At 36.4% G+C, this 22,500-nt stretch overlaps 2 protein-coding genes across 2 annotated transcripts in view; both read left to right on the top strand.

Annotated features, from left to right (window-relative positions):
* LOC130046526 (plexin-B2-like) overlaps positions 1-18,831 on the top strand; it is a 24,521-nt gene extending 5,690 nt beyond the window's left edge. The window contains exons 3-9 of the mRNA XM_056142881.1: positions 2,581-2,664; positions 2,877-3,000; positions 5,663-5,826; positions 10,312-10,451; positions 11,197-11,299; positions 15,402-15,562; positions 18,456-18,831. Coding sequence (XP_055998856.1) covers positions 2,581-2,664; positions 2,877-3,000; positions 5,663-5,826; positions 10,312-10,451; positions 11,197-11,299; positions 15,402-15,548 — 762 coding nt within the window. The 3' untranslated portion in view covers positions 15,549-15,562; positions 18,456-18,831. The remainder of the gene's footprint in view (positions 1-2,580; positions 2,665-2,876; positions 3,001-5,662; positions 5,827-10,311; positions 10,452-11,196; positions 11,300-15,401; positions 15,563-18,455) is intronic.
* The window catches only part of LOC125656813 (plexin-B1-like), a 76,345-nt gene continuing 71,962 nt past the window's right edge, over positions 18,118-22,500 (top strand). Inside the window, 1 exon segment of the mRNA XM_056142880.1 lies at positions 18,118-18,192. Within this exon segment, the coding sequence (XP_055998855.1) occupies positions 18,118-18,192 (75 nt within the window).

Raw genomic sequence — 22,500 nt, 5'->3', positions numbered from 1 at the left:
AGACATTAAAGTCGCGCATTGCTGCAAATTGTCAATATATTAAAAATGGAATGGTTGTTTTCTATATATATATTTTCCTAGAATGGTTGTATCCAGCATTATATTTCAATTATCATTATAATAATCTTCATTGCAAAATTTTCTTTCTGATGTTTATGGTATACATGTGTAATGATGTTGTCTCTTCACTGATGTAATTGAATTTTTGGTGGGTTTTTCTGTTTTCCAAAAACAAAATGAAGAAAACGAATGACTGAGAGCAATTTACACGAAATTTTCTAACTGTGTTAAAGTGTTTGAGCAAGTGGTAGGGGATCTGACCGAATGATATATATCATTCAAACCAGAATTCATTGCATCACCTGATAGGCTCTATATTTCTTGAGAATTATCCGTATAAAGAAAAATATGGGCCACTTTCTGACCCCTCCTCACGGACATCTACACTCTCCATTGTAAATTACCGAAGGGGTTGGTTGTACTCTGCGTTAAAAACAAGGTTGTATCCTATGCAGGAATGGTTGTAATACAAATGATGTTTGGCCACAGTGTTATATGTTGTTACAGTAGCACTTCTAAGTTTAAGACCTTTTAAGGTGCACCTGCTGATATCAATATTATTATACGCCTATCTTCAGATGTGCAGGGTGTCAAGTTTCCTATAAATTTCTATATTTGGGGGTTATTCCTAGAAATTCCTATATATCCACAAAAATTCCTACATTCCTGTGAAATTCCTATATTTTAGGGTCAAAGTAAGAAATGTTGGATTCTGAAGCAAATCCAGTACTGTATAATACAAACAATTTGTGTCATCTGTTTGTTACACTATACAACAGTTACTTCGTAATTCACCTTTTAGGTGTGGCGACCTTGCCCAGCCCAGGTATTCCAGCTTTACCTGTTGAATTTGTTTTTATGCCCCCGAGATCAAAGATCGGGGGGCATATTGTTTTTATCCTGTCTGTCATTCCGTCATTCTGTCATTCCGTAATTGTCATTCTGTCTGAAACTTTAACCTTGCTAATAACTTTTGAACACTACGTCATCTAGCTTTGATATTTCACAATAATATTCCTTGTGACAAGACCTTTTCGTTGGTACTAAACCTTTTGACCTTGGCATTTGACCTACTTTTAAAAAAATTGACATTGGTCATAACTTCTAAATGGTAAATATTAGAGCTTTTATCTTGCACATGAGCATTTCTAGTGACAAGATCTTTTTACTGGTACCAAGATATTTGTCCTTGTGACCTTGGCCATCTTTGGAATTGGCCATTATCGGGGGTATTTTTGTTTCACAAACACATCTTGTTAGATTTAGAGTCATGTGGTGGGCGGTTGAACAGTTCAACTTTGCTAGATTAGAATATTGTGTACTTGCTGTTCCCCATTCATTTCTAAACATGATTGATTCTCTCTCTCTCTCTCTCTCTTTTAAATACACACATTTTCAAAATGAACACGAAATACGCGTCTTTCTGGAAAAAAACCTTTAGAGTATAGGCAACTCCTACTCGATTTATTCCAGGGAGTTCTGGAAATGTTTTCAGAGATATTTCCAGCAGGATACATTGAAACTTTGTTTTATAGACATCCATGTCCAAATGCATCGATTTTTCAATGTTTTCCAATCTCCATTTTATTTGTATAATGGGGTAAGAAAATTGAAAATTTGCCATTTTCAAATGTCCATCATAAATGCATCAAATCTCTGAATAAAACTTTCATGAACTGGGCAACCCTGCACAATTTTTTCGGTGGTTCTCGAAATGCTTTTAAAGGCATTCCCAGCATTGTCAGCTGCCTCACCTCCCCAAGTTGTCCACTGCTAAACTTTATAAAGTAACATCATATCAAACATATTTGCATCGGAAATGAAAAGAAGACTTAACAAAATTTAACAAGATATGTTCCACTTTGATAATAGAGAGGATATTCAATGCTTTGATGTATTGATTTTTCAATTTATTACATTTTAGAATATGTGTATTTCAGATCTCGAAGGATGTATAGTAATATACATTACGTCAGAATCAGGTTTTAAAACACTCAGTTGGTATTTTTACACTGTGAAAATATCATTTTAATTCAATTGATGAATTATAGTATTTCACTGTTGAAAATGTAATAAATGTTGTTAATATATATATGATATTAAAGTGCTACATTATTTATTTTCCATCAACAACCAATGTACTACTTTATTTTGAAATACAACTGTTACGTCACAAATGTGCATGTAAAAAGACGTTGAGTTGTAGTATTTGCGTACCCAAAAATGGTGACGTAAGCAAACCGGCGACCTACTTTAAGTACATCAGTATATACATACATTGTATGAATAGATGATTAATTGTATATTGTTTAACGTCTTTCCTGAGAATTTTTCACTCATATAAATGAAAATGAGCCAATTTGATGCTTTGCATTAAAATTTTTGTTTTCGAATTCCATGTCTACCGGAACAGATTCTGCTAAAATGTATTTGTATACCTATGGGCTAAATCACTTATGTTTACACAATCAGACAAAACCTGCTGTACAGTATAATTAACATTATTGATGATATTTTCAGACTACTTTTGGCTATCAATGCTTAGTTAATGAAGTTTCATACCCTAGTGTGCTGAATGGAAATACCATATCATGTGAAGTTGAGGTAATGTCTTCATATTTTTCCAGATTGTGCTTGAATTTTTCATTTTACATTCAGGAGAGAAAATATAATCTGGACTTTCATAAATGAGAAAATTCTTTAAAAATGTTTACAATGCATTCAGTTTTTTAAAAATATTAAATTTCATTTTATTGAAAGAAATATAATGAAATATGAAAGTATGCTATTATTCATTATGTTTTCATTTACTCTAGGTTTCTTATGAAGAAAATAAAGCACATTCTGATCTGAAACCTGTAACATTCAAATATTCATTGAATTCATTAGCTGATCAAAGCTACAATTTAGACGCGTTTAATGGAAATCCAAATCTTTTAGGTAAGTCTTTTAAAGTTTTAATTCTACATTGCACAAGATCTTGATAACAATTGTTCGAAATAGTAGGTTTCTTAGTACTTGAAGATTTATGGCAGCCATTATCTCTCTGATGAATGGTTCAGTAATACCACGTACAATCTTTGGATTAGGCCAAATTAGTTTTTAGCTTACCATATGTTGTCATTTAAACAATAAAACGCTTCTTTGTTGCTTTATAGGGTAATAAAGAATTAATTCATAACACACGTTAGTGGTTATGATTTTTTCTGCAATGATTGCTACCTTCATCACCTGTTAAAACAACAGTGAAAGGCATTTTATGGTTTATATTTTTATGTAATTTTTAGAAATATAAACTAGATTCAATTACTGAAATATCATATTGTTGATGCACCATATTTGGTACAGATGGTACTAAAGAACCGGATCGAACTAGTATGCAACAAACATGTATTCATTGTCTGATGAAAGTAATGTCAATTTCAAAAGAAATATGAGAGAAAAGATTCAGTGAATGTTAACTTTATAAGACAGTAATACCTGCTCTTCAGTGTTCACCTCTAAATGTTCTGTTTGTTCTTCTGAGTCTAAATCTTCATCAATTTTCAAACATTCTGATCAAGAACAAAAATGGTGTATTAAATTCATTGACTCAAATTATTCAGCAATTATGTTTCTTAGTTGTGATGATTTCTATAGAATAGTGATAGAGACCTAGACCACTCTTGAGGTCTGAATTTAAGTGTTTTAATGAGGTTTTCTGATCAAAGTTTGTCCGTTAAATTTTTTTCTTCTAACGAAGGGTACAATTAACTAAGATGATATGCAAATATCTGTACACAGTAAAGGTTCTACGTTTCTATTCACCATAATACTGGGTTCAGGACAGGGTCACCGTTTGGGTTCAATGTTTTACTTAGGAATGTATTTTTATGAAGCTCAAAGGCACGGTGCGCAAGAATTCTGATGTAGTGTAAATTCAAGTTTATGTATCTGGGGTTTCAGGGCTCAACACTAAGGCATATCTGACCGACTCGGACTAGTAAAGGCTTGGTCCAGTCTAGTTTATTTTGTGTCGAGGTAGCCTGACTTGTCTGTCAAAATATCGCATGTTTATCTATAAAATCAATATATTAATAGAATTTCTAAGATAACATTAATGTTCACAGTAACTTTTTAATCTACAACACTTATCATTTTCTTTTTCGTTTTCAATATATCTCGATGTTATACGCTGAGTTATCTTTTCTTTTGTGCTCTCTAATAACAAACGCACTACGCCCTCTGGTGGCCTATTAAAGTCAAAACTATAATAGAAAATTTAGATTTAATATGAGCTTCCTTTTTATGTCACCTGAGCTGAAAGGTCAAGTGAGCTTTGCTGATCGCTTGTTGTCAGTTGTCTCTCTGTCTGTCTGTAACTTTTCACATTTTCAACTTCTTCTCCAGAACCATTTGGCCAATTTCATCTAAACTTGGCAAAAAGCATCCTTGGGTGAAGTGCTCTCAAGTTTGTTAAAATGAATGGCCATGCCTTCTTCAAATGGGATATAGTCACAAAAATGCTAAAATAGGGTTAGGTGATTTTAAAATCTTCTTCTCAAGAAGAGCTGAAATTCATATGAAAGCTTTCTGACAGAGTGCAGATTCAAGTTTGTTAAAAACCTGGCCCCCGGGTGTCGGATGGGGCCACAATAGTGGATCAAAGTTTTACATACAAATATATAGGGAAAGTCTTTAAAAATCTTCTTCTCAAGAACCACTGAGCCAGAAAAGCTGAGATTTATATGAAAGCTTCCTGATATAGGGCAGATTCTAAATTGTTAAAATCCTGGCCCCCGGGGGTTGGATGGGACCACAATAGGGGATCAAAGTTTTACATGCAAATATATAGGGAAAATCTTTAAAAATCTTCCTCCCAAAAACCACTGAGCCAGAAAAGCTGATATTTACCTGAAAGCTTCCTAACATAGTGCAGAGTTCAGTTTGTTCAAATCATGCCCCCCTGGGGTAGGACGGGGCCACAATAGGGGATCAAAGTTTTACATTCAAATATATAGGGAAAAATCTAATCAAGAACCACTGAGCCAGAAAAGCTGATATTTACATGAAAGCTTTCTGACATAGTGCAGATTCAAGTTTGTTCAAATCATGACCCCTGGGGGTAGGATGGGGTCACAAGTTTTACATACAAATATATAGGAAAAATCTTCTCAAGAACCATTGGGCCAAAGATGTTAACATTTACATGAAAGCTTTCTGACATAGTGTAGATTCAAGTTTGCAAAAACCATGGCCTCCAGGGGTAGGTTGGGGCCATAATAGGGACTACGGTTTTACATGCAAATATATATAGAAAGTCTTCTGATATGGACCAAGGTGAATCAGGTCAGCGATGTGGCCCATGGGCCTCTTGTTATGGTTTGAGAAAACATGCAACTTGATTTTATGGTTGATGAGCAGTTATCCTTGTGGGATTCAGTTCATTGAGGATCTGAGTTTGTGGAGATGAGCAGTTTTCCTTGTGGGATTCAATTCATTAAGGATCTGAATTTGTGGAGGTGCACATACAACAAAATCCACAAACGTTACTGATTTTACAGTACTGTATTTATAGGACAGACTCACTGAACTTACCAACAAATTTTGTGTTACTTTTCAGCTTACAAATGTGAACAGCTGTCTTCAAACAAGAGGGATTGCAGCACTTGTTACTATCAGAATTCTAAAGGATACGAGTGTTCTCACTGTGGAGATGACAGAGGATGTATCAACAAATTGTCGTGCTCTGAACCAGCCCCGTGTGAAAAACCAGAAATCACAGCGGTAATTACATTGCAGTGGTCACTTATGTCTGGTTTATCTCCTGTCTGTTAGAATCTATACTTACATATAAATGTCTCATTTTCATGTTATGGCGCTGCCCATGCATCTGTGTGGTTGGCTGTCCGTCCGAGGTCATGTTTTCCGGACTTTTTTCCTTAACAGATGCATGAAAGGTGAAGATAACGAACAGTGATCAATCTCATAACTCCTACAAGCAATACAAAATAGATAGTTGGGCAAACATGGACCCCTGGACACACCAGAGAGCTTTAATTTGGTCACAATTTCTCCCTTAAGAAGCGTAAGAGTGGGTTTGTATTTCAGCTAGATTGATGCACCTTGACCTACTTTAGGGCTATAATTAGATCAAACAGTTTTTCAGACCTTTTTTCATTACAGACACAGATATTGCTATGGAATGTATAGTCATAAGCTTCCTCACAGAGGAATACAAATCAGATTGCATTTCAGCTAGATTGACGTCTCCGTCTGTGACCTATATAAGTGCTTAAAGCAGATCAAACAGTTTTATGAACTTTTTAGGTCACCTGAGTAAACTCAGGTGACCTATTGCAATTCGTTGTCATCCGTCGTCGTCAGTCGTGCGTTAACATTTTTAACTTCTTCTTAATAACTACCTATCCAAATCTTTTCAAATTTGGTATGAAGCATCATTCGAACAAGGGGGACATGAATTGTAAATTTCAGGACTCCAGCATCCCTGGGGCCCTATGGACGGGGCAAAAACTGCCCAAAATTGACCAATATTTAAAAATCTTCTCGAGAACCACACACCTTTAAGTAAAAACTAAATGCATGTAAAACACTTAAATAACATTTTCTTTAGTGGTGTTGATACTAAATTGAAAGTAAATAGATATTTAGAAAGAAGAGGTAGTCCTTTACCAAAATTGTAGATTTGATGATCCCAGGGGTAGGGGTTTTGGTATCAGGGTGGGGCCAAAATGGTCAATTATTAAATGTGTGAACAATATACATTTTTAACTTCTTCTTGATAACTATCATTCCAATTATTTTCATATTTGGTATGAAGCATATTTGGAGCAAGGGGGACATAAATTGTAAATTTCATGATCCCCGGGGTAGGAGTTCTGACCCCAGGGCGGGGCCAAACTTGGTATATAGTGCTAAATGGATAGAACAGGTAGTCTTTTACCAAAATTGTAAATTTGATTTTCTCCAGAGTAAGGGTTCTGACCCCAGGGTGGGGCCAAACTTAGTATATAGTATGTATGTGTAAGTTTTCTTATACTGTATGAAATCTAAATGCATACTTAGAGATAGCAGAAAAGGATTGGGAAAACCAATCTATTGGGTGATTTAGGTCAGTACACCAGGCACACAAACAACAAATGTAAACACTGTCAGGTGCAAGAAACAATCGCCCATTACCTTTTGCACTGTCCATTTCACAACCACCACAGAAAAGACCTCATACAAACACTTCACGCAGCAGGAGTCACTCCGTTTTATCTTGAGACTCGGCTAACCATATCCACCTGCAACATTAACACTATCATACCAGCAATATTAAACTTTATCACATCCACTGGATATACTAACTATATCTAAGTGTGACTAATTGCTCTTGGCTCGAACTTTGTATCTTATTGTAGAGATGCCCCAGTTGGGGTAGGAATCGGCCATTGGCTTTTTATTGCATCTTATCTCACTCTCCGCTTCATCATCCTCTATCATCGTAACGGTTTGTGTGGCATTGGCACTATGTCAGGTCAGAATTTGTCTGCTGGCAGTGGTTATGATTTTAGGATGAGTCCAAATTATTTCAATGATAATGCACATATTATTTAAAGCCTTTCATCAGTGTATGCACTTTTGGGGGCAGTGAAGTTTTAAGAACACAACTTGTTTATACTGTTGCTGGACATTAGAATTTAGCTTAGATATTCAGAACAGGAAATGTGTTCTAGATTTCATAGCCCATAGAAGTATTGATACTTATTCACTAGTATTCAGGTAACCGATAAGGCCTGTGGGCCTCTTGTTAGCTCACCTGAGCTGAAGGCTCAAGTGAGCTTTTCTGATCAAAATTTGTCCGTTGTTTGTCGGCATCTTCAATGGCGTCGTCGGCGTAAACTTTTCACATTTTCATCTTCTCCAGAACCACTTGGCCAAATTCAGTCAAACATGGAACAAATCATCCTTGGGTAAAGGGGGATCAAGTTTGCTCAAATGAGGGGCAATGCTCCCTTCAAAGGGGAGATAATCACAAAAATGCAAATTTAGGATGGGGCCATTTAAAAATCTTCCTCTCAAGAACCACTGGGTCAGAAGAGCTGAAATTTACATGAAGCCTTGCTAACATAGTGTACATTCAAAGTTGTTAAAATCATGGCCCCGGGGGTAGGATAGGGCCATAATAGAGGATCAAAGTTATGCATACACATATATAGGAAAAATCTTTAAAAAATCTTCTCAAGAACCAATGAGCCAGAAAAGCTGGTATTTACATGAAAGTTCCCGCTTATTGTGCCACACCTACTGTGATACGGATATGATCCAAAGGACTGCCCCATATAATTGCCTCTTATAACAGAAAGGGGCACTGAGGACCTATTCTTACCCAGAATCCCACTGGACCCGTTCCTTTGGTGTAGTAATACATTGATACATATCTGATAGTATTAAAAGTGACACATTTTTATTATAAGGCACAATATAAATGTATGTTTTGTTAGTTTCTGTAAATGATTATCATATATTGGGGGTTAAATTCATAACCATGTCCATCTGCTTGTCTGCAAATTTCTTTACCTTGGCCATAAGATGGTGCTAGGGCTTTCATATTTCACAGTGTATTCCTTTTGACATGACCTTTCTTTTGTACCAAACGTTTGACCTTGTAAACATCACTTCTGTTCATAAACTTTTTTTTACATATAGAATTCTTTATTTTCTTGTATTCTGTAATATCAACACAATTAAGTGACATATGCATCAATCTTTGATTTACAGAAAAAGTTTTATGAGAGAGAGAGAGAAAGAAAGAGAGAGAGAGGATAAACTTTACTTTGGTCATTACATGTGAATGGTTATTGATAAGACTTTGATATTGTACAATTTAATTTCCGGTGACAATACTTTACTTTTTGGTATCAAATTTTTGACCTCTTGACCTTGGAGTTAGACCTATGTTTGAAAAATATGTTGACCTATTTTATAAAAAGTTATCTTTATCATAACTTTTGATAGGTCAGTGATAGCGCTTTCACATTTTTAGCTCGGCTCAAGTGAGCTTTTCGGATCAAAATTTGTCCGTTGTCTGTTGGGGTAATCCTCGGCGTTGGCGTCGTTGTAAAACTTTTCACATTTTTATCTTCTTCTCAAGAGCTGCTGGGGCAATTACAACCAAACTTGGCCAAAAGCACCCTTTAGTGAAGGGCTTTCAAGTTTGTTCAAATGAAGGGCCATGCACCCTTCAAAGGGGAGATAAGCACAAAAATGCAAAAATAGGATGGGGTCATTTAAAAATCTTCTTCTCAAGAACCACTGGGCCAAAAGAAGTGACATTTTCATGAAAGCTTCCTGACATCGTGGAGATTCAAGTTTGTTCAAATCATGGCCCCCGGGGGTAGGTTGGAGCCACAATAGGGGATCAAAGTTTTACATACAAATATATAGGGAAAATCTTTAAAAATCTTCTTAATAACCAATGAGCCCAAAAGCTGAAATTTGTATGAAAGCTTCTTGACATATTGCAGATTCAAGTTTGTTCAAATCATGGCCCCTGGGGGTAGATTGGGGCCACAATAGGGGATCCAAGTTTTACATGGAAATATATAAGGAAAATCTTTAAAAATCTTCTTCTCAAGAACCAATGAGTCAGAAGAGCTGAGATTTACATGACAGGTTCCTGACATAGTGCATATTCAAATTTGTTCAAATCATGGCTCCCGCGGGCAGGGTTGGGGCACAATAGGGGATCGAAGTTTTACATTGGAAATTGGGAATAAATAGAAAAAATCTTTAAAAATCATCCTCTCAAGAACCAATGTGCCAGAGGCGCTGAGATTTACATGAAAGCTTCCTGACATAGTGCAGATTTAAGTTTGTAAAAATCATGGCCTCCAGGGGCAGGCTGGGGCCACAATACGGACTAAGGTATTACATGCAAATATATAATTTATGGAATGTCTTCCGATATTGGCCAAGGTAGCTTAGGTGAGCGATGTGGCCCTTAGGGCTCTTGTTTACTTCTTTTGACAATGCCTTTCTTTTAGTACCAAAATGTTTTACCTCATGACTTTGACCTGGGAGTTTGACCTATTTTTGAAAAAAAATATTTGATTTGATCATATCTTTTGAATGGTTAGTGATAGAACTTTCCTATTTCACATTACTGTGTATTCCTTGTGACGAGACCTTTCTTTAGTTACCATAGTTACTTAGCTGCCAATCTGGGGCATCAGTGTTTCATAAACACATCTTGTTCATTATATACAGTTTACACCCACTGATGGTGCAATCGGAGGAGGCACTGAAATCAGCATTACTGGAATCAACTTGGGATTGACTGTCAGTGATATAAACAATGTCACCATAGCAGGAGTGATGTGTTCAGATGTTACACTGAACAACAGAACGTATATATAAATTATTTACGTTTATTAATTGGTAACATATGCTACAGTCCCTGGGATGTTCTACTTTCCCACTTGAACGGTGAACGCACAATGAGTACACGCACGGTGAACGAACAAATACTTTTTAGTTCAAATTTCTGATGTAATATGACAGTTTCCTTCAACTCTTGCGTATGCGTTCTTTTCCATTTTGTCCTCATTGTAAAGATCAATCCTCTCACTGTGGAGTTCTGAATGACAATGCAGAGAGAAGACTGAACGCTGAACAAATGGTGAACTTACGGTGAGCGAATGATGAATGCTTTGTGAACAGTAAATGTGAGCGGTTGGTGAACGGTGAATGCAAAACTGTGCACGGAGAGCAAACAGTGAACACATGTTGAACACACAGAGACCGCATGGTGAACACACAGTGAGCTATCGGAAAAATGTTAAAGTAGAATGTTTCAGGGACTGTTTGATTGGCTGAGTAACACACTTTATTTTTAGTAACATAACTTGCTACCTAAAGTATTGTGGTATCTTCCTATAAACACATATCATAGTTAAAAGTGTATTTGTCAAGTGATAAATGAGATTATAAGGAAATGGATTTGATAGTGTTTCTGTTGTATTTAGTCATATAATAGCAAAAATGATGAAGCATGAACAGCTAAGTTTGCTTGTTCTTTGCAGATTAAGATACTTATCAACTAAAACAATGGTATTGATATATAAGTTTGTTCATGACACTTTGTTTTTGTAGAATCAAATGCATCACTGGGGCTTCAAGTGTTAAATCAGGACCTGTGGTAGTCATTGTGGGAAGCAAAAAATCTGCTGATTCAGCACAACACTTTGAATACAAGGTTTGACAATTGATCTCATGTAGATGTATTTTACTTTGTGTTAGAAATAAGGTTTAATGTCAAGGGGTTCTAAAGTTATGGTCTATTCATGTTTTTCTTAGTTTGACCTTGAATGAAGAAAGGGGTCAAGGTAAAAAAATTTGGTGCAATGCACCTTGTATCTATGTCCTCTTGCCACATTCCAACTTTTGTGTTGAGAGGTGATTTCGGGATGATATTTCAAATTCTCTTTGTGGTAAATTTTAGTTATAAAATTTTCACATGAAAAGTCTTCAAGGACAAAGAAATAACTTCTATAAAAGCAAACATAAAATGAAAATCACATGACGTACATACAATATTCTCTGAGTAATTATCAAGCATTGGTCTGATGTTTAGATTTTTTTAATTCGTTGTTTTATGTATTATTATAGACCAGCCTTGCAAAACTTCAAAATGATAGTAGTTTGTAGTGTACATTGTACTTGTAAGCTGACCTTGTCCTGGGATGGAAATAAAGACATAACATTATGTTTACCTATATACAAGTTTATTTTTTGCACTTATTGTATTTTAAAACAACACCCCTCTCCCCATTGTGGCTGTTGTTGGTCTTGGCAACTAGGCAATGAGTAAAATTTTAAAGTTTTACATTAAAATTTTACCATGAAAATTACACCTGTGTATTGACACCCAAATGGTACAGGCCAAAAACACATCATTGTCTAATGTTATATCATAAAATCAAGCAACAAATTTAGCAGATCTTCTCATTCCGGTTGACGGCAATGAGACGATTTGCAATCACCCCCAAACATCAATCATTAAAATGTCAATTTTCAATTAAACAAAAAACCATATGACTATGATTCCGGTGAGCGGCAATCAAAGTGTATCATATATATATGTGACCAAATTGTCACCAAATAGTTCAATTATGACATACAATATTGTCCAATCAAATCATTCAATGTCCAATCACAGGAACCAGACGCGCATTCTTCCACATGGCGGAAATGGTTACAATATTAACCATTGAAGCCACCGCCACCAAGGGGGGAAGCGGCTAGTTCCTGGAGCCAAGACCTTGCCACAAAATACCCCGTCCAAATTTAGTATAACTTTGGATACACTTGCCATCCATTCGTTATAAATTGTTCTAACCCTGCACTAATATTGTTGAGAAAAATTTAATTGCCTATATTTGATATATGGACCCATCTGCCTCAAAAAGATTTGTGTTTACAAGTTTGATATCCAAATACTTGATATAACATCCCCCATTCCTTACTATATAAGCCGTCACTGAACTGTTGATTCTTTTTGCAGAATTATTCATTTTTTCTATGCTATCTGATGAATACCAGTTCTTTCTAGGCAATATTTGTGACCATACTAGCTTTGTATTGGGTAAAAGTTTCCAAATTTTGTCAATTGTACCTTTCATATCTTGTATAAGCTGTTTGATTGGTGTGTACCCAATATTATTACCACCACAATGTAGAATAATGTAATCAGGAGGGTCAGCAACTTTCAGCAATGTTTTGATCTTGTTGTACATTTCATACCAGCCCATACCCCTTTTCCTTGCCACCAAATAGACACATTTAATATATCCATTAGTCCTAAGTTAACTCCATCTGGTCTGATTCTAGCTGCTAAAAATGCACTTTTGACTATTGATGAGCCCACTACCCATACCTGTTGTTCTGAAAGTGTATACAGTGGAGCCTCGGTAATCCGGACGCCATTAATCCGGACGCTTCACCTTCCGGACGATTTTTCTAGGGAACGGAATTTTTATACATTATTTTGCATCATTAATCCGGAAATTCGCGTTCCGGATCCGGACGGTCACATTTGACTACAAAACGTTAAAATGCGTTGAAAATTGTACCGTTAATCCGGACGGTAATTATTTTTAGGGAAAGTCGGTGTCGGACAATTTTAGCAAGGCATAAATTATAAAGAAAACAAGCCAAACTGTCTAATTGAAGCGATTACCTGTACCCTGTCAACAACTCCCTATAATTAGGTGGTGTGTGATGATATGTCAGTTAGATAGCACGTGCCGATCGAGACATTGTATTGCCAATTTTCGCACATAAGATCTTTATTGCGTGTAGTGTTGAATTTTGTAAATAAATCTGTAACATATTATTTTATAGTCTTGATCAATAGCCTAATAGTATTAATAAATTAAACATCATGCCGTAATGATAATTTTTTTAAACTGCTACACATATCAGTTGTATTGATTCGTAAATTGAGTATCGGCTTATGCAAATCTAAAGAGTGTAGATTATACTTCTAGATTCTGGATTTTATACTGTTGATTGGCGTGAAATATACATGTATGTTCATGTACATGTATATGTATTAAGTTTTTAACGTTTAGAATGTCACGCATGTAGAATGTACCTGTGTACGATTGATTCTTGTTACGATGTGTAGAGCTTTATTGCTTTCGAATTTTTAAACTCTGGGTAGAAGTGAGAAAATTACCATTTTAAGGAAAATGACAATTAAATTTTGTATATACCCGTAATGTTAGTTTCACCCGAGTTTTGTTCCGTTATTATCGCATCATGAAAATAATAGGTGCGCGTGGCTAGATCAAAGCAGTAGTAGGTCTAAATATTATGAGCTTAAATGATTTTGTTCTCCCAATATTGTCTTGGATAATTATAGAATAAGAAATATAAACTCTGGCAGATGGAATTTTGGTTAAAGAATAATTTCAACTGACATGATAATCACGAAATTCTTATATCAACTTTGGACAAAGATTGTTTTAACAGACCGCCGAACCCGTGACAGATGGAAATTACGGGCCTCTTTAAGAAGTAAAATTGTGATGAAATGTTTGAAGTGTAAATGATTATGTTAGTTACTAATGATTTATTTACTTATATTTACAAAATTCATTATTTGTTTTAGTGCATACGGTACACAGTTTTGTATATTTATTTGTAGGGCTCATATATATGTACAATGTAAGCACAGGCAAATACACTGAACACGTACATTAAATTTTAGTGCTTTGAAATACATGTAATGTTAACATTATCATAATTTATTTACTAATGCAAATGGTTAAATCCAATGACAGAATCTGTTTAATTCACTATGCATCAATAAAGTACGCACATACATGTACTGGTTACTTATGTACAGATAGAAAATATGCGATTCAATTATCCGGACGCTTCATTTATCCGGACGATTTTGCTGGGAACCAAAGTGTCCGGATTAACGAGGCTCCACTGTATATAGAGACATAACAAGATTATATAATTATATGACTTGAAACCATTTTTATATATACTTAAACATATGACAGTCTTAAGGGTTACACCTACATTTATATTATGATTACATCCTAACATAAATTTTGTCTCAACTGTTATCTAACCGTTCTCCCGAAAATGCCTCGTCATAAAAGGAAATGCTATTCTATTTGCCAACTTATTTCCGGTAGGATACCGGAATAGTGTTTCCGAAAAAATCCTCAGAAATGAAATATATTTAAGTCTGGCTAAAATAAATGGATTTATAGTTAATTCTATAAATCTTATTATGAAGCCACGATAGAGGTTATTATTCTAATAGTTAGATTTTTTTAATTTGTTGTTTTATGTATTATGAAGGCACGATAGAGGTTATTGTTCTAATGTTTAGATTTTTAGTTCGTTTTATGTATTATGAAGCCACGATAGAGGTTATTTTTCTAATGTTTAGATTTTAATAATTCGTTGTTTTATGTATTATGAAGCCACGATAGAGGTTATTGTTCTGATATTTAGATTTTTTTAATTCGTTGTTCTATGTATTATGAAGCCACAATAGAGGTTATTGTTCTAATGTTTAGATATTTTTAATTCGTTGTTTTATGTATTATGAAGCCACGATTGAGGTTATTGTTCTAATTAATGTTTAGATTTTTTTTAATTCGTTGTTTTATGTATTATGAAGCCACGATAGAGGTTTCGAAGTTTGCAGAGATTCAGTAAAATAGAGAATACAGCAATTTTGTGATAAAATTTCTGAACAATTTCATTTTAAAGATAAAGACAGACAGTAAAATAGCTGAACTTGTTTGTTTTTGTTGTTGTATTTTTAGGATCCTGTTTTAAGGCATATTAGTCCAAATCAGATCATTCAGTCAGGTGGAAGGAGCATTCATATTGCTGGAGAAAATCTTGCTATTGGGAACTTGAAGTATGAGGTGAACCTGATACCTGTGAACACAACCAATGGTGAAAAATAAAAAAAATGCATTCTGTGAGTATATAGTATTGAATTTACTGGTGTGTGGTGCGCATAGGGATGCAACGATACACTTGCCTCACGATACATATCATGAAAATGGACTCCTTTTTAGCTCACCTGAACCGAAGGTTCAAGTGAGCTTTTCTGATCACATTTTGTCCGGTGTCCGTCTGTCTGTCTGTCCGTCTGTCTGTAAACTTTTCACATTTTCATCTTCTTCTCATGAACCACTGGGCCAATTTCAACCAAACATGGCCAAAAGCATCCTTGGGTGAAGGGCTTTCAAGTTAGTTCAAATGAAGGGCCATGTCCCTTTCAAAGGGAAGATAATCACAAAAATGCAAAAATAGGGTGGGGTCATTTAAAAATCTTCTTCTCAAGAACCACAGGGCCAGAAGAGCTGAAATTTACCTGAAAGCTTCCTGACATATTGCAGATTTAAGTTTGTTCAAATCATGGCCCCCGGTGATAGGATGGGGCCACAAGGGGGGATCAAAGTTTTACATACAAATATATAGGGAAAAACTTTAAAAATTTTCTTCTCAAGAACCACTAAGCCAGAAAAGCTGAGATTTACATGAAAGCTTCCTGACATAATGCAGATTCAAGTTTGTTCAAATCATGGGGCCCCTGGGGTTGGATGGGGCCACAATAGGGGATCAAAGTTTTACATACAAATATATAGGAAAAATCTTCTTCTCAAGAACCACTGAGCCAGAAAAGCTGATTTTTACATGAAAACTTTCTGACATAGTGCAGATTCAAGTTTGTTCAAATCATGGTCCCCGGGGATAAGATGGGGCCCCAAGGGGAGATCAAAGTTTTACACACAAATATATAGGGAAAAACTTTAAAAATCTTCTTCTCAAGAACCACTAAGCCAGAAAAGCTGAGATTTACATGAAAGCTTCCTGACATAATGCAGATTCAAGTTTGTTCAAATCATAGGCCCCGGGGGTTGGATGGGGCCACAATAGGGGATCAAAGTTTTACATACAAATATATAGGAAAAATCTTTAAAAATCTTCTTCTCAAGAACCACTGAGCCAGAAAAGCTGAGATTTTTACATGAAAACTTTCTGACATAGTGCAGATTCAAGTTTGTTCAAATCATGGCCCCCGGGGTAGGATGGGGCCACAAGGGGGAATCAAAGTTTTACATACAAATATATAGGGAAAATCTTTAAAAATCTTCTTCTCAAGAACCACTGAGCCAGAAAAGCTGAGATTTACATGAAAGCTTCCTGACATAATGCAGATTCAAGTTTGTTCAAATCATGGGCTCCGGGGGTAGGATGGGGCCACAATAGGGGATCAAAGTTTTACATACAAATATATAGGAAAAATCTTTAAAAATCTTCTTCTCAAGAACCACTGAGCCAGAAAAGCTGAGATTTTTACATGAAAACTTTCTGACATAGTGCAGATTCAAGTTTGTTCAAATCATGGCCCCCGGGGTAGGATGGGGCCACAAGGGGGAATCAAAGTTTTACATACAAATATATAGGAAAAATCTTTAAAAATCTTCTTCTCAAGAACCACTGAGCCAGAAAAGCTGAGATTTACATGAAAGCTTCCTGACATAATGCAGATTCAAGTTTGTTAAAATCATGGGCTCCGGGGGTAGGATGGGGCCACAATAGGGGATCAAAGTTTTACATACAAATATATAGGAAAAATCTTTTTCTCAAGAACCACTGAGCCAGAAAAGCTGATTTTTACATGAAAACTTTCTGACATAGTGCAGATTCAAGTTTGTTCAAATCATGGCCCCCGGGGGGTAGGATGGGGCCACAAGGGGGATCAAAGTTTTATATACAAATATATAGTTAATATCTTTTTCTCAAGAACCACTGAGTCAGAAAAGCTGATATTTACAAGAAAACTTTCTGACAGAATGCAGATTCAAGTTTGTTCAAATGATGGCCCCCGGGGGGTAGGATGGGGCCACAAGTGAGGGGGGGGGGGGGGTCAAAGTTTTACATACAAATATAGGAAAAAGCTTTAAAAATCTTCTTCTCAAGAACTATTGGGTCAAAGAAGTTGACATTTACATGAAAGCTTTCTGACATAGTGTAGATTCAAGTTTGCAAAGGGTAGTTTGGGCCATAATAGGGACTAAGGTTTTACATGCAAATATATATGGAAAGTCTTCAGATATGGGCCAAGGTGACTCAGGTGAGCGATGTGGCCCATGGGCCTCTTGTTTGTTAAAACATCTGATTCCTCTGCAATTACTAGAACGGAATGCCTCTTGAACATAACCTACTGATTAGAGTGGGCGATCATGCATCAAAACTGTTTCCCAAGATGTTTCCAGACTCTGATATGGCCAAAAAAAAATACAGTTCTATACGCACTTAAACTACGGTGATTGTGAATGAAATGTCGAAAGAGATCAGACATCGTACGGTCTTACACTTACAAGGAAAAGCATAATTAGATAAAGCTCCCAAATCAACAGCTTGGGGCTAATAAGGCATGATTATCCGCAATGGTTCCATGAAGCCCGTGCTAGACCTAACAGAAACGTCAAACAGACCGTAAAATTAAATTAGCATAACAGGATGAGTTGTGAAGTCAATGGAGGGAGAAACTTCTTCGACTTCGAGATAACACATGCGTTTGTAGCACTTGGGACAGTAAATCTACTTTGAAATAAGCCAGATATTCGAGATTTCCGTGTTTGAGATACCGGGTTTTTTAAAAATCATGAATATAGTCAAACTGGCCGGTAATATTAAGATGACTTGGGTGAGCGATGTGGCCCATGGGCCTCTTGTTAAGTATGCTTCTATTAGTCACACAGGTCAATTCACTTTATGAAATTTTTTCCTTAGTTGATCAAACTATTGAAAGAAATAGATGTTTTAAAAACTTTGATACTAGATAGATACAATTATAGTTGTAGACCAACAGCAGAAAGAAATAGGATCACATGCAAACCAAATGGTTCAACCAAGAAAGGAGATCATAAAGTGGAAGTGATATTCGATGGTAACACCACAAGAACTCTGGACAACATTTTCTTCTCTTATCTGAACGATCCCACTGTGACCGCTACAGAACCCTCTGACCTCAAAGCCATCATGAGGTATTGTTAGTTCCATAGTTTTTCTTTCCAAGAATAAAGTGAAACAAGAGTTTACAGCACTTTGGAGCATTAATGTTTTACAATCAATTCAACTAGTAAGGGATTGAGTATCCAGATTATTTTTTAGCTCACTTGAACCGACAGTTCAAGTGAGCTTTTCTGATCACATTTTGTCCGTCGTCCGTCTGTAAACTTTTCACATTTTTGACTTCTTCTCCAGAACCACTGGGCCAAATTCAACCAAACTTGCCACAAAGCATCCTTGGGTGAAGGGGATTCAAATTTGTTCAAATGAAGGGCCATGCCGTTTTTCAAAGGGAGATACTTAGTAATTAAGAATATGTGAAATTTTGGTGGCATCTTTTAAAAATCTTCTTCTCAAGAACAACTGGGCCAGAAAAGAGGAAATTTATAAATAAGGTTTATTAGGTAGTGCAGACTCTAAATTGTTAAAATACTGGCCCCCGGGGGTCGGATGTGGCCACAATAGGGGATCAAAGTTTTACATACAAATATATAGGAAAAATCTTTAAAAATCTTCTTCTCAAGAACCACTGAGCCAGAAAAGCTGATTTTTACATGAAAACTTTCTGACATAGTGCAGATTCAAGTTTGTTCAAATCATGGCCCCCGGGGGTAGGATGGGGCCACAAGGGGGGATCAAAGTTTTACATACAAATATATATGACAAATCTTTAAAAATCTTCTTCTCAAGAACCACTAAGCCAGAAAAGCTGAGATTTACATGAAAGCTTCCTAACATAATGCAGATTTAAGTTTGTACATATCATGAAAATGGACTCCTTTTTAGCTCACCTGAACCGAAGGTTCAAGTGAGCTTTTCTGATCACATTTTGTCCGGTGTCCGTCTGTCTGTCTGTCTGTCTGTCTGTAAACTTTTCACATTTTCATCTTCTTCTCATGAACCACTGGGCCAATTTCAACCAAACATGGCCAAAAGCATCCTTGGGTGAAGGGCTTTCAAGTTTGTTCAAATGAAGGGCCATGTCCCTTTCAAAGGGGAGATAATCACAAAAATGCAAAAATAGGGTGGGGAACGTCATTTAAAAATCTTCTTCTCAAGAACCACAGGGCCAGAAGAGCTGAAATTTACCTGAAAGCTTCCTGACATATTGCAGATTTAAGTTTGTTCAAATCATGGGCCCCGGTGATAGGATGGGGCCACAAGGAGGGATCAAAGTTTTACATACAAATATATAGGGAAAAACTTTAAAAATTTTCTTCTCAAGAACCACTAAGCCAGAAAAGCTGAGATTTACATGAAAGCTTCCTGACATAATGCAGATTCAAGTTTGTTCAAATCATGGGGCCCCTGGGGTTGGATGGGGCCACAATAGGGGATCAAAGTTTTACATACAAATATATAGGAAAAATCTTCTTCTCAAGAACCACTGAGCCAGAAAAGCTGATTTTTACATGAAAACTTTCTGACATAGTGCAGATTCAAGTTTGTTCAATTCCCCGGGGATAAGATGGGGCCCCAAGGGGGGATCAAAGTTTTACACACAAATATATAGGGAAAAACTTTAAAAATCTTCTTCTCAAGAACCACTAAGCCAGAAAAGCTGAGATTTACATGAAAGCTTCCTGACATAATGCAGATTCAAGTTTGTTCAAATCATGGGCTCCGGGGGTTGGATGGGGCCACAATAGGGGATCAAAGTTTTACATACAAATATATAGGAAAAATCTTCTTCTCAAGAACCACTGAGCCAGAAAAGCTGATATTTACATGAAAACTTTCTGACATAATGCAGATTCAAGTTTGTTCAAATCATGGGCTCCGGGGTAGGATGGGACCACAATAGGGGATCAAAGTTTTACATACAAATATATATGACAAATCTTTAAAAATCTTCTCAAGAACCACTGAGCCAGAAAAGCTGATTTTTACATGAAAACTTTCTGACATAGTGCAGATTCAAGTTTGTTCAAATCATGGCCCCCGGGGGTAGGATGGGGCCAGAAGAGGGGATCAAAGTTTTACATACAAATATATAGGGAAAATCTTTAAAAATCTTCTTCTCAAGAACTACTAAGCCAGAAAAGCTGAGATTTACATGAAAGCTTCCTGACATAATGCAGATTCAAGTTTGTTCAAATCATGGGCTCCGGGGGTTCGATGGGGCCAGAATAGGGGATCAAAGTTTTACATACAAATATATAGGAAACATCTTCTTCTCAAGAACCACTGAGCCAGAAAAGCTGATTTTTACATGAAAACTTTCTGACATAGTGCAGAATCAAGTTTGTTCAAATTATGGCCCCCGGGGGTAGGATGGGGCCACAAGGGGGATCAAAGTTTTACATACAAATATATAGTTAAAATCTTTTTCTCAATAACCACTGAGTCAGAAAATCTGATATTTACAAGAAAACTTTCTGACATAGTGCAGATTCAAGTTTGTTCAAATCATGGCCCCCGGGGGGTAGGATGGGGCCACAAGTGGGGGGGGGGGGGGTTCAAAGTTTTACATACAAATATAGGAAAAAGCTTAAAAAAATTCTTCTCAAGAACCATTGGGCCAAAGAAGTTGACATTTACATGAAAGCTTTCTGACATAGTGTAGATTCAAGTTTGCAAAGGGTAGTTTGGGCCATAATAGGGACTAAGGTTTTACATGCAAATATATATGGAAAGTCTTCAGATATGGGCCAAGGTGACTCAGGTGAGCGATGTGGCCCATGGGCCTCTTGTTTGTCTATTGACGTAGGTTTTTGATATTTGGTATGTGGGTATATCATGATAAGACAGTGTGCCACGTGTCATTTATGATGACCTTTGACCTTGACCTTTTATGTAAAGGTAAAATGATAGAATAGAATTTTTGGGCTAGGCCTTTGATATGTTGGTATGTTGGTATACCATGATAAGACAGAGTGTGATGTGCCATTGTTGATGACTTTGACCTTGACCTTAAATGAAAAAATCAAATAATAGAAGTTTTGAGGCATTTTTGTTGTCCGGACCATAACCTTTTTAGCTCACCTGAGCTAAAAGCTCAAGTGAGCTTTTCTGATCACCCATATTCCGGCGTCCGTCCGTCTGTCTGTCCGTCTGTAAACTTTTAACATTTTTGACTTCTTCTCAAAAACCACTGGGCCAATTTCAACCAAAGTTTGCTCAAAGCATCCTTAGGTAAAGGGAATTCTAAATTGTTAAAATAAAGGGCCAGGCCACCTTCCAAGGGGAGATAATCAAGAAAAGATAAAAATAGAGTAGGGTCATTAAAAAATTTTCTCCTCAAGAACCACCAGGCCAGAAAAGATGAAATTTATAGATAAGCTTTATTAGGTAGTGTAGATTCTAAAGTGTTAAAATCCTGGCCCCCGGGGGTCGGATGGGGCCACAATAGGGGATCAAAGTTTTACATACAAATATATAGGAAAAAATCTTTAAAAATCTTCTTCTCAAGAACCACTGAGCCAGAAAAGCTGAGATTTATATGAAAGCTTCCTGATATAGTGCAGATTCTAAATTGTTAAAATCCTGGCCCCCGGGGGTCGGATGGGGCCACAATAGGGGATTAAAGTTTTACATACAAATATATAGATTAATTCTTGCAGATAAATTTGCCTCGTTGACTGTCTCTGCCTCATGTTTTTAGTTAAAAGCAAAAAATTTACAGTTCTTGTTTATGCATATTTTGGAAAACAAAGTTGTACAGAGTGCATAAGGTTGTAACAGGAAGGGGGAAAATGCTACGGACCAGACTGGGATTCGAACCCGGGCCCCCTGAATCTCTAGTCAGGTGCTTTACAAACTGAGCTAACTGGCCACCGGGGATGGAACCCGGCTGACCGCCACATTCCTTCCTCCTTAAATTGTCTTCAC

The sequence above is a fragment of the Ostrea edulis genome, chromosome 7 (genome assembly GCF_947568905.1).
Source record: "Ostrea edulis chromosome 7, xbOstEdul1.1, whole genome shotgun sequence".
Lineage (NCBI taxonomy): Eukaryota > Metazoa > Mollusca > Bivalvia > Ostreida > Ostreidae > Ostrea > Ostrea edulis.
This window is presented reverse-complemented; position numbering and strand designations above follow the sequence as displayed.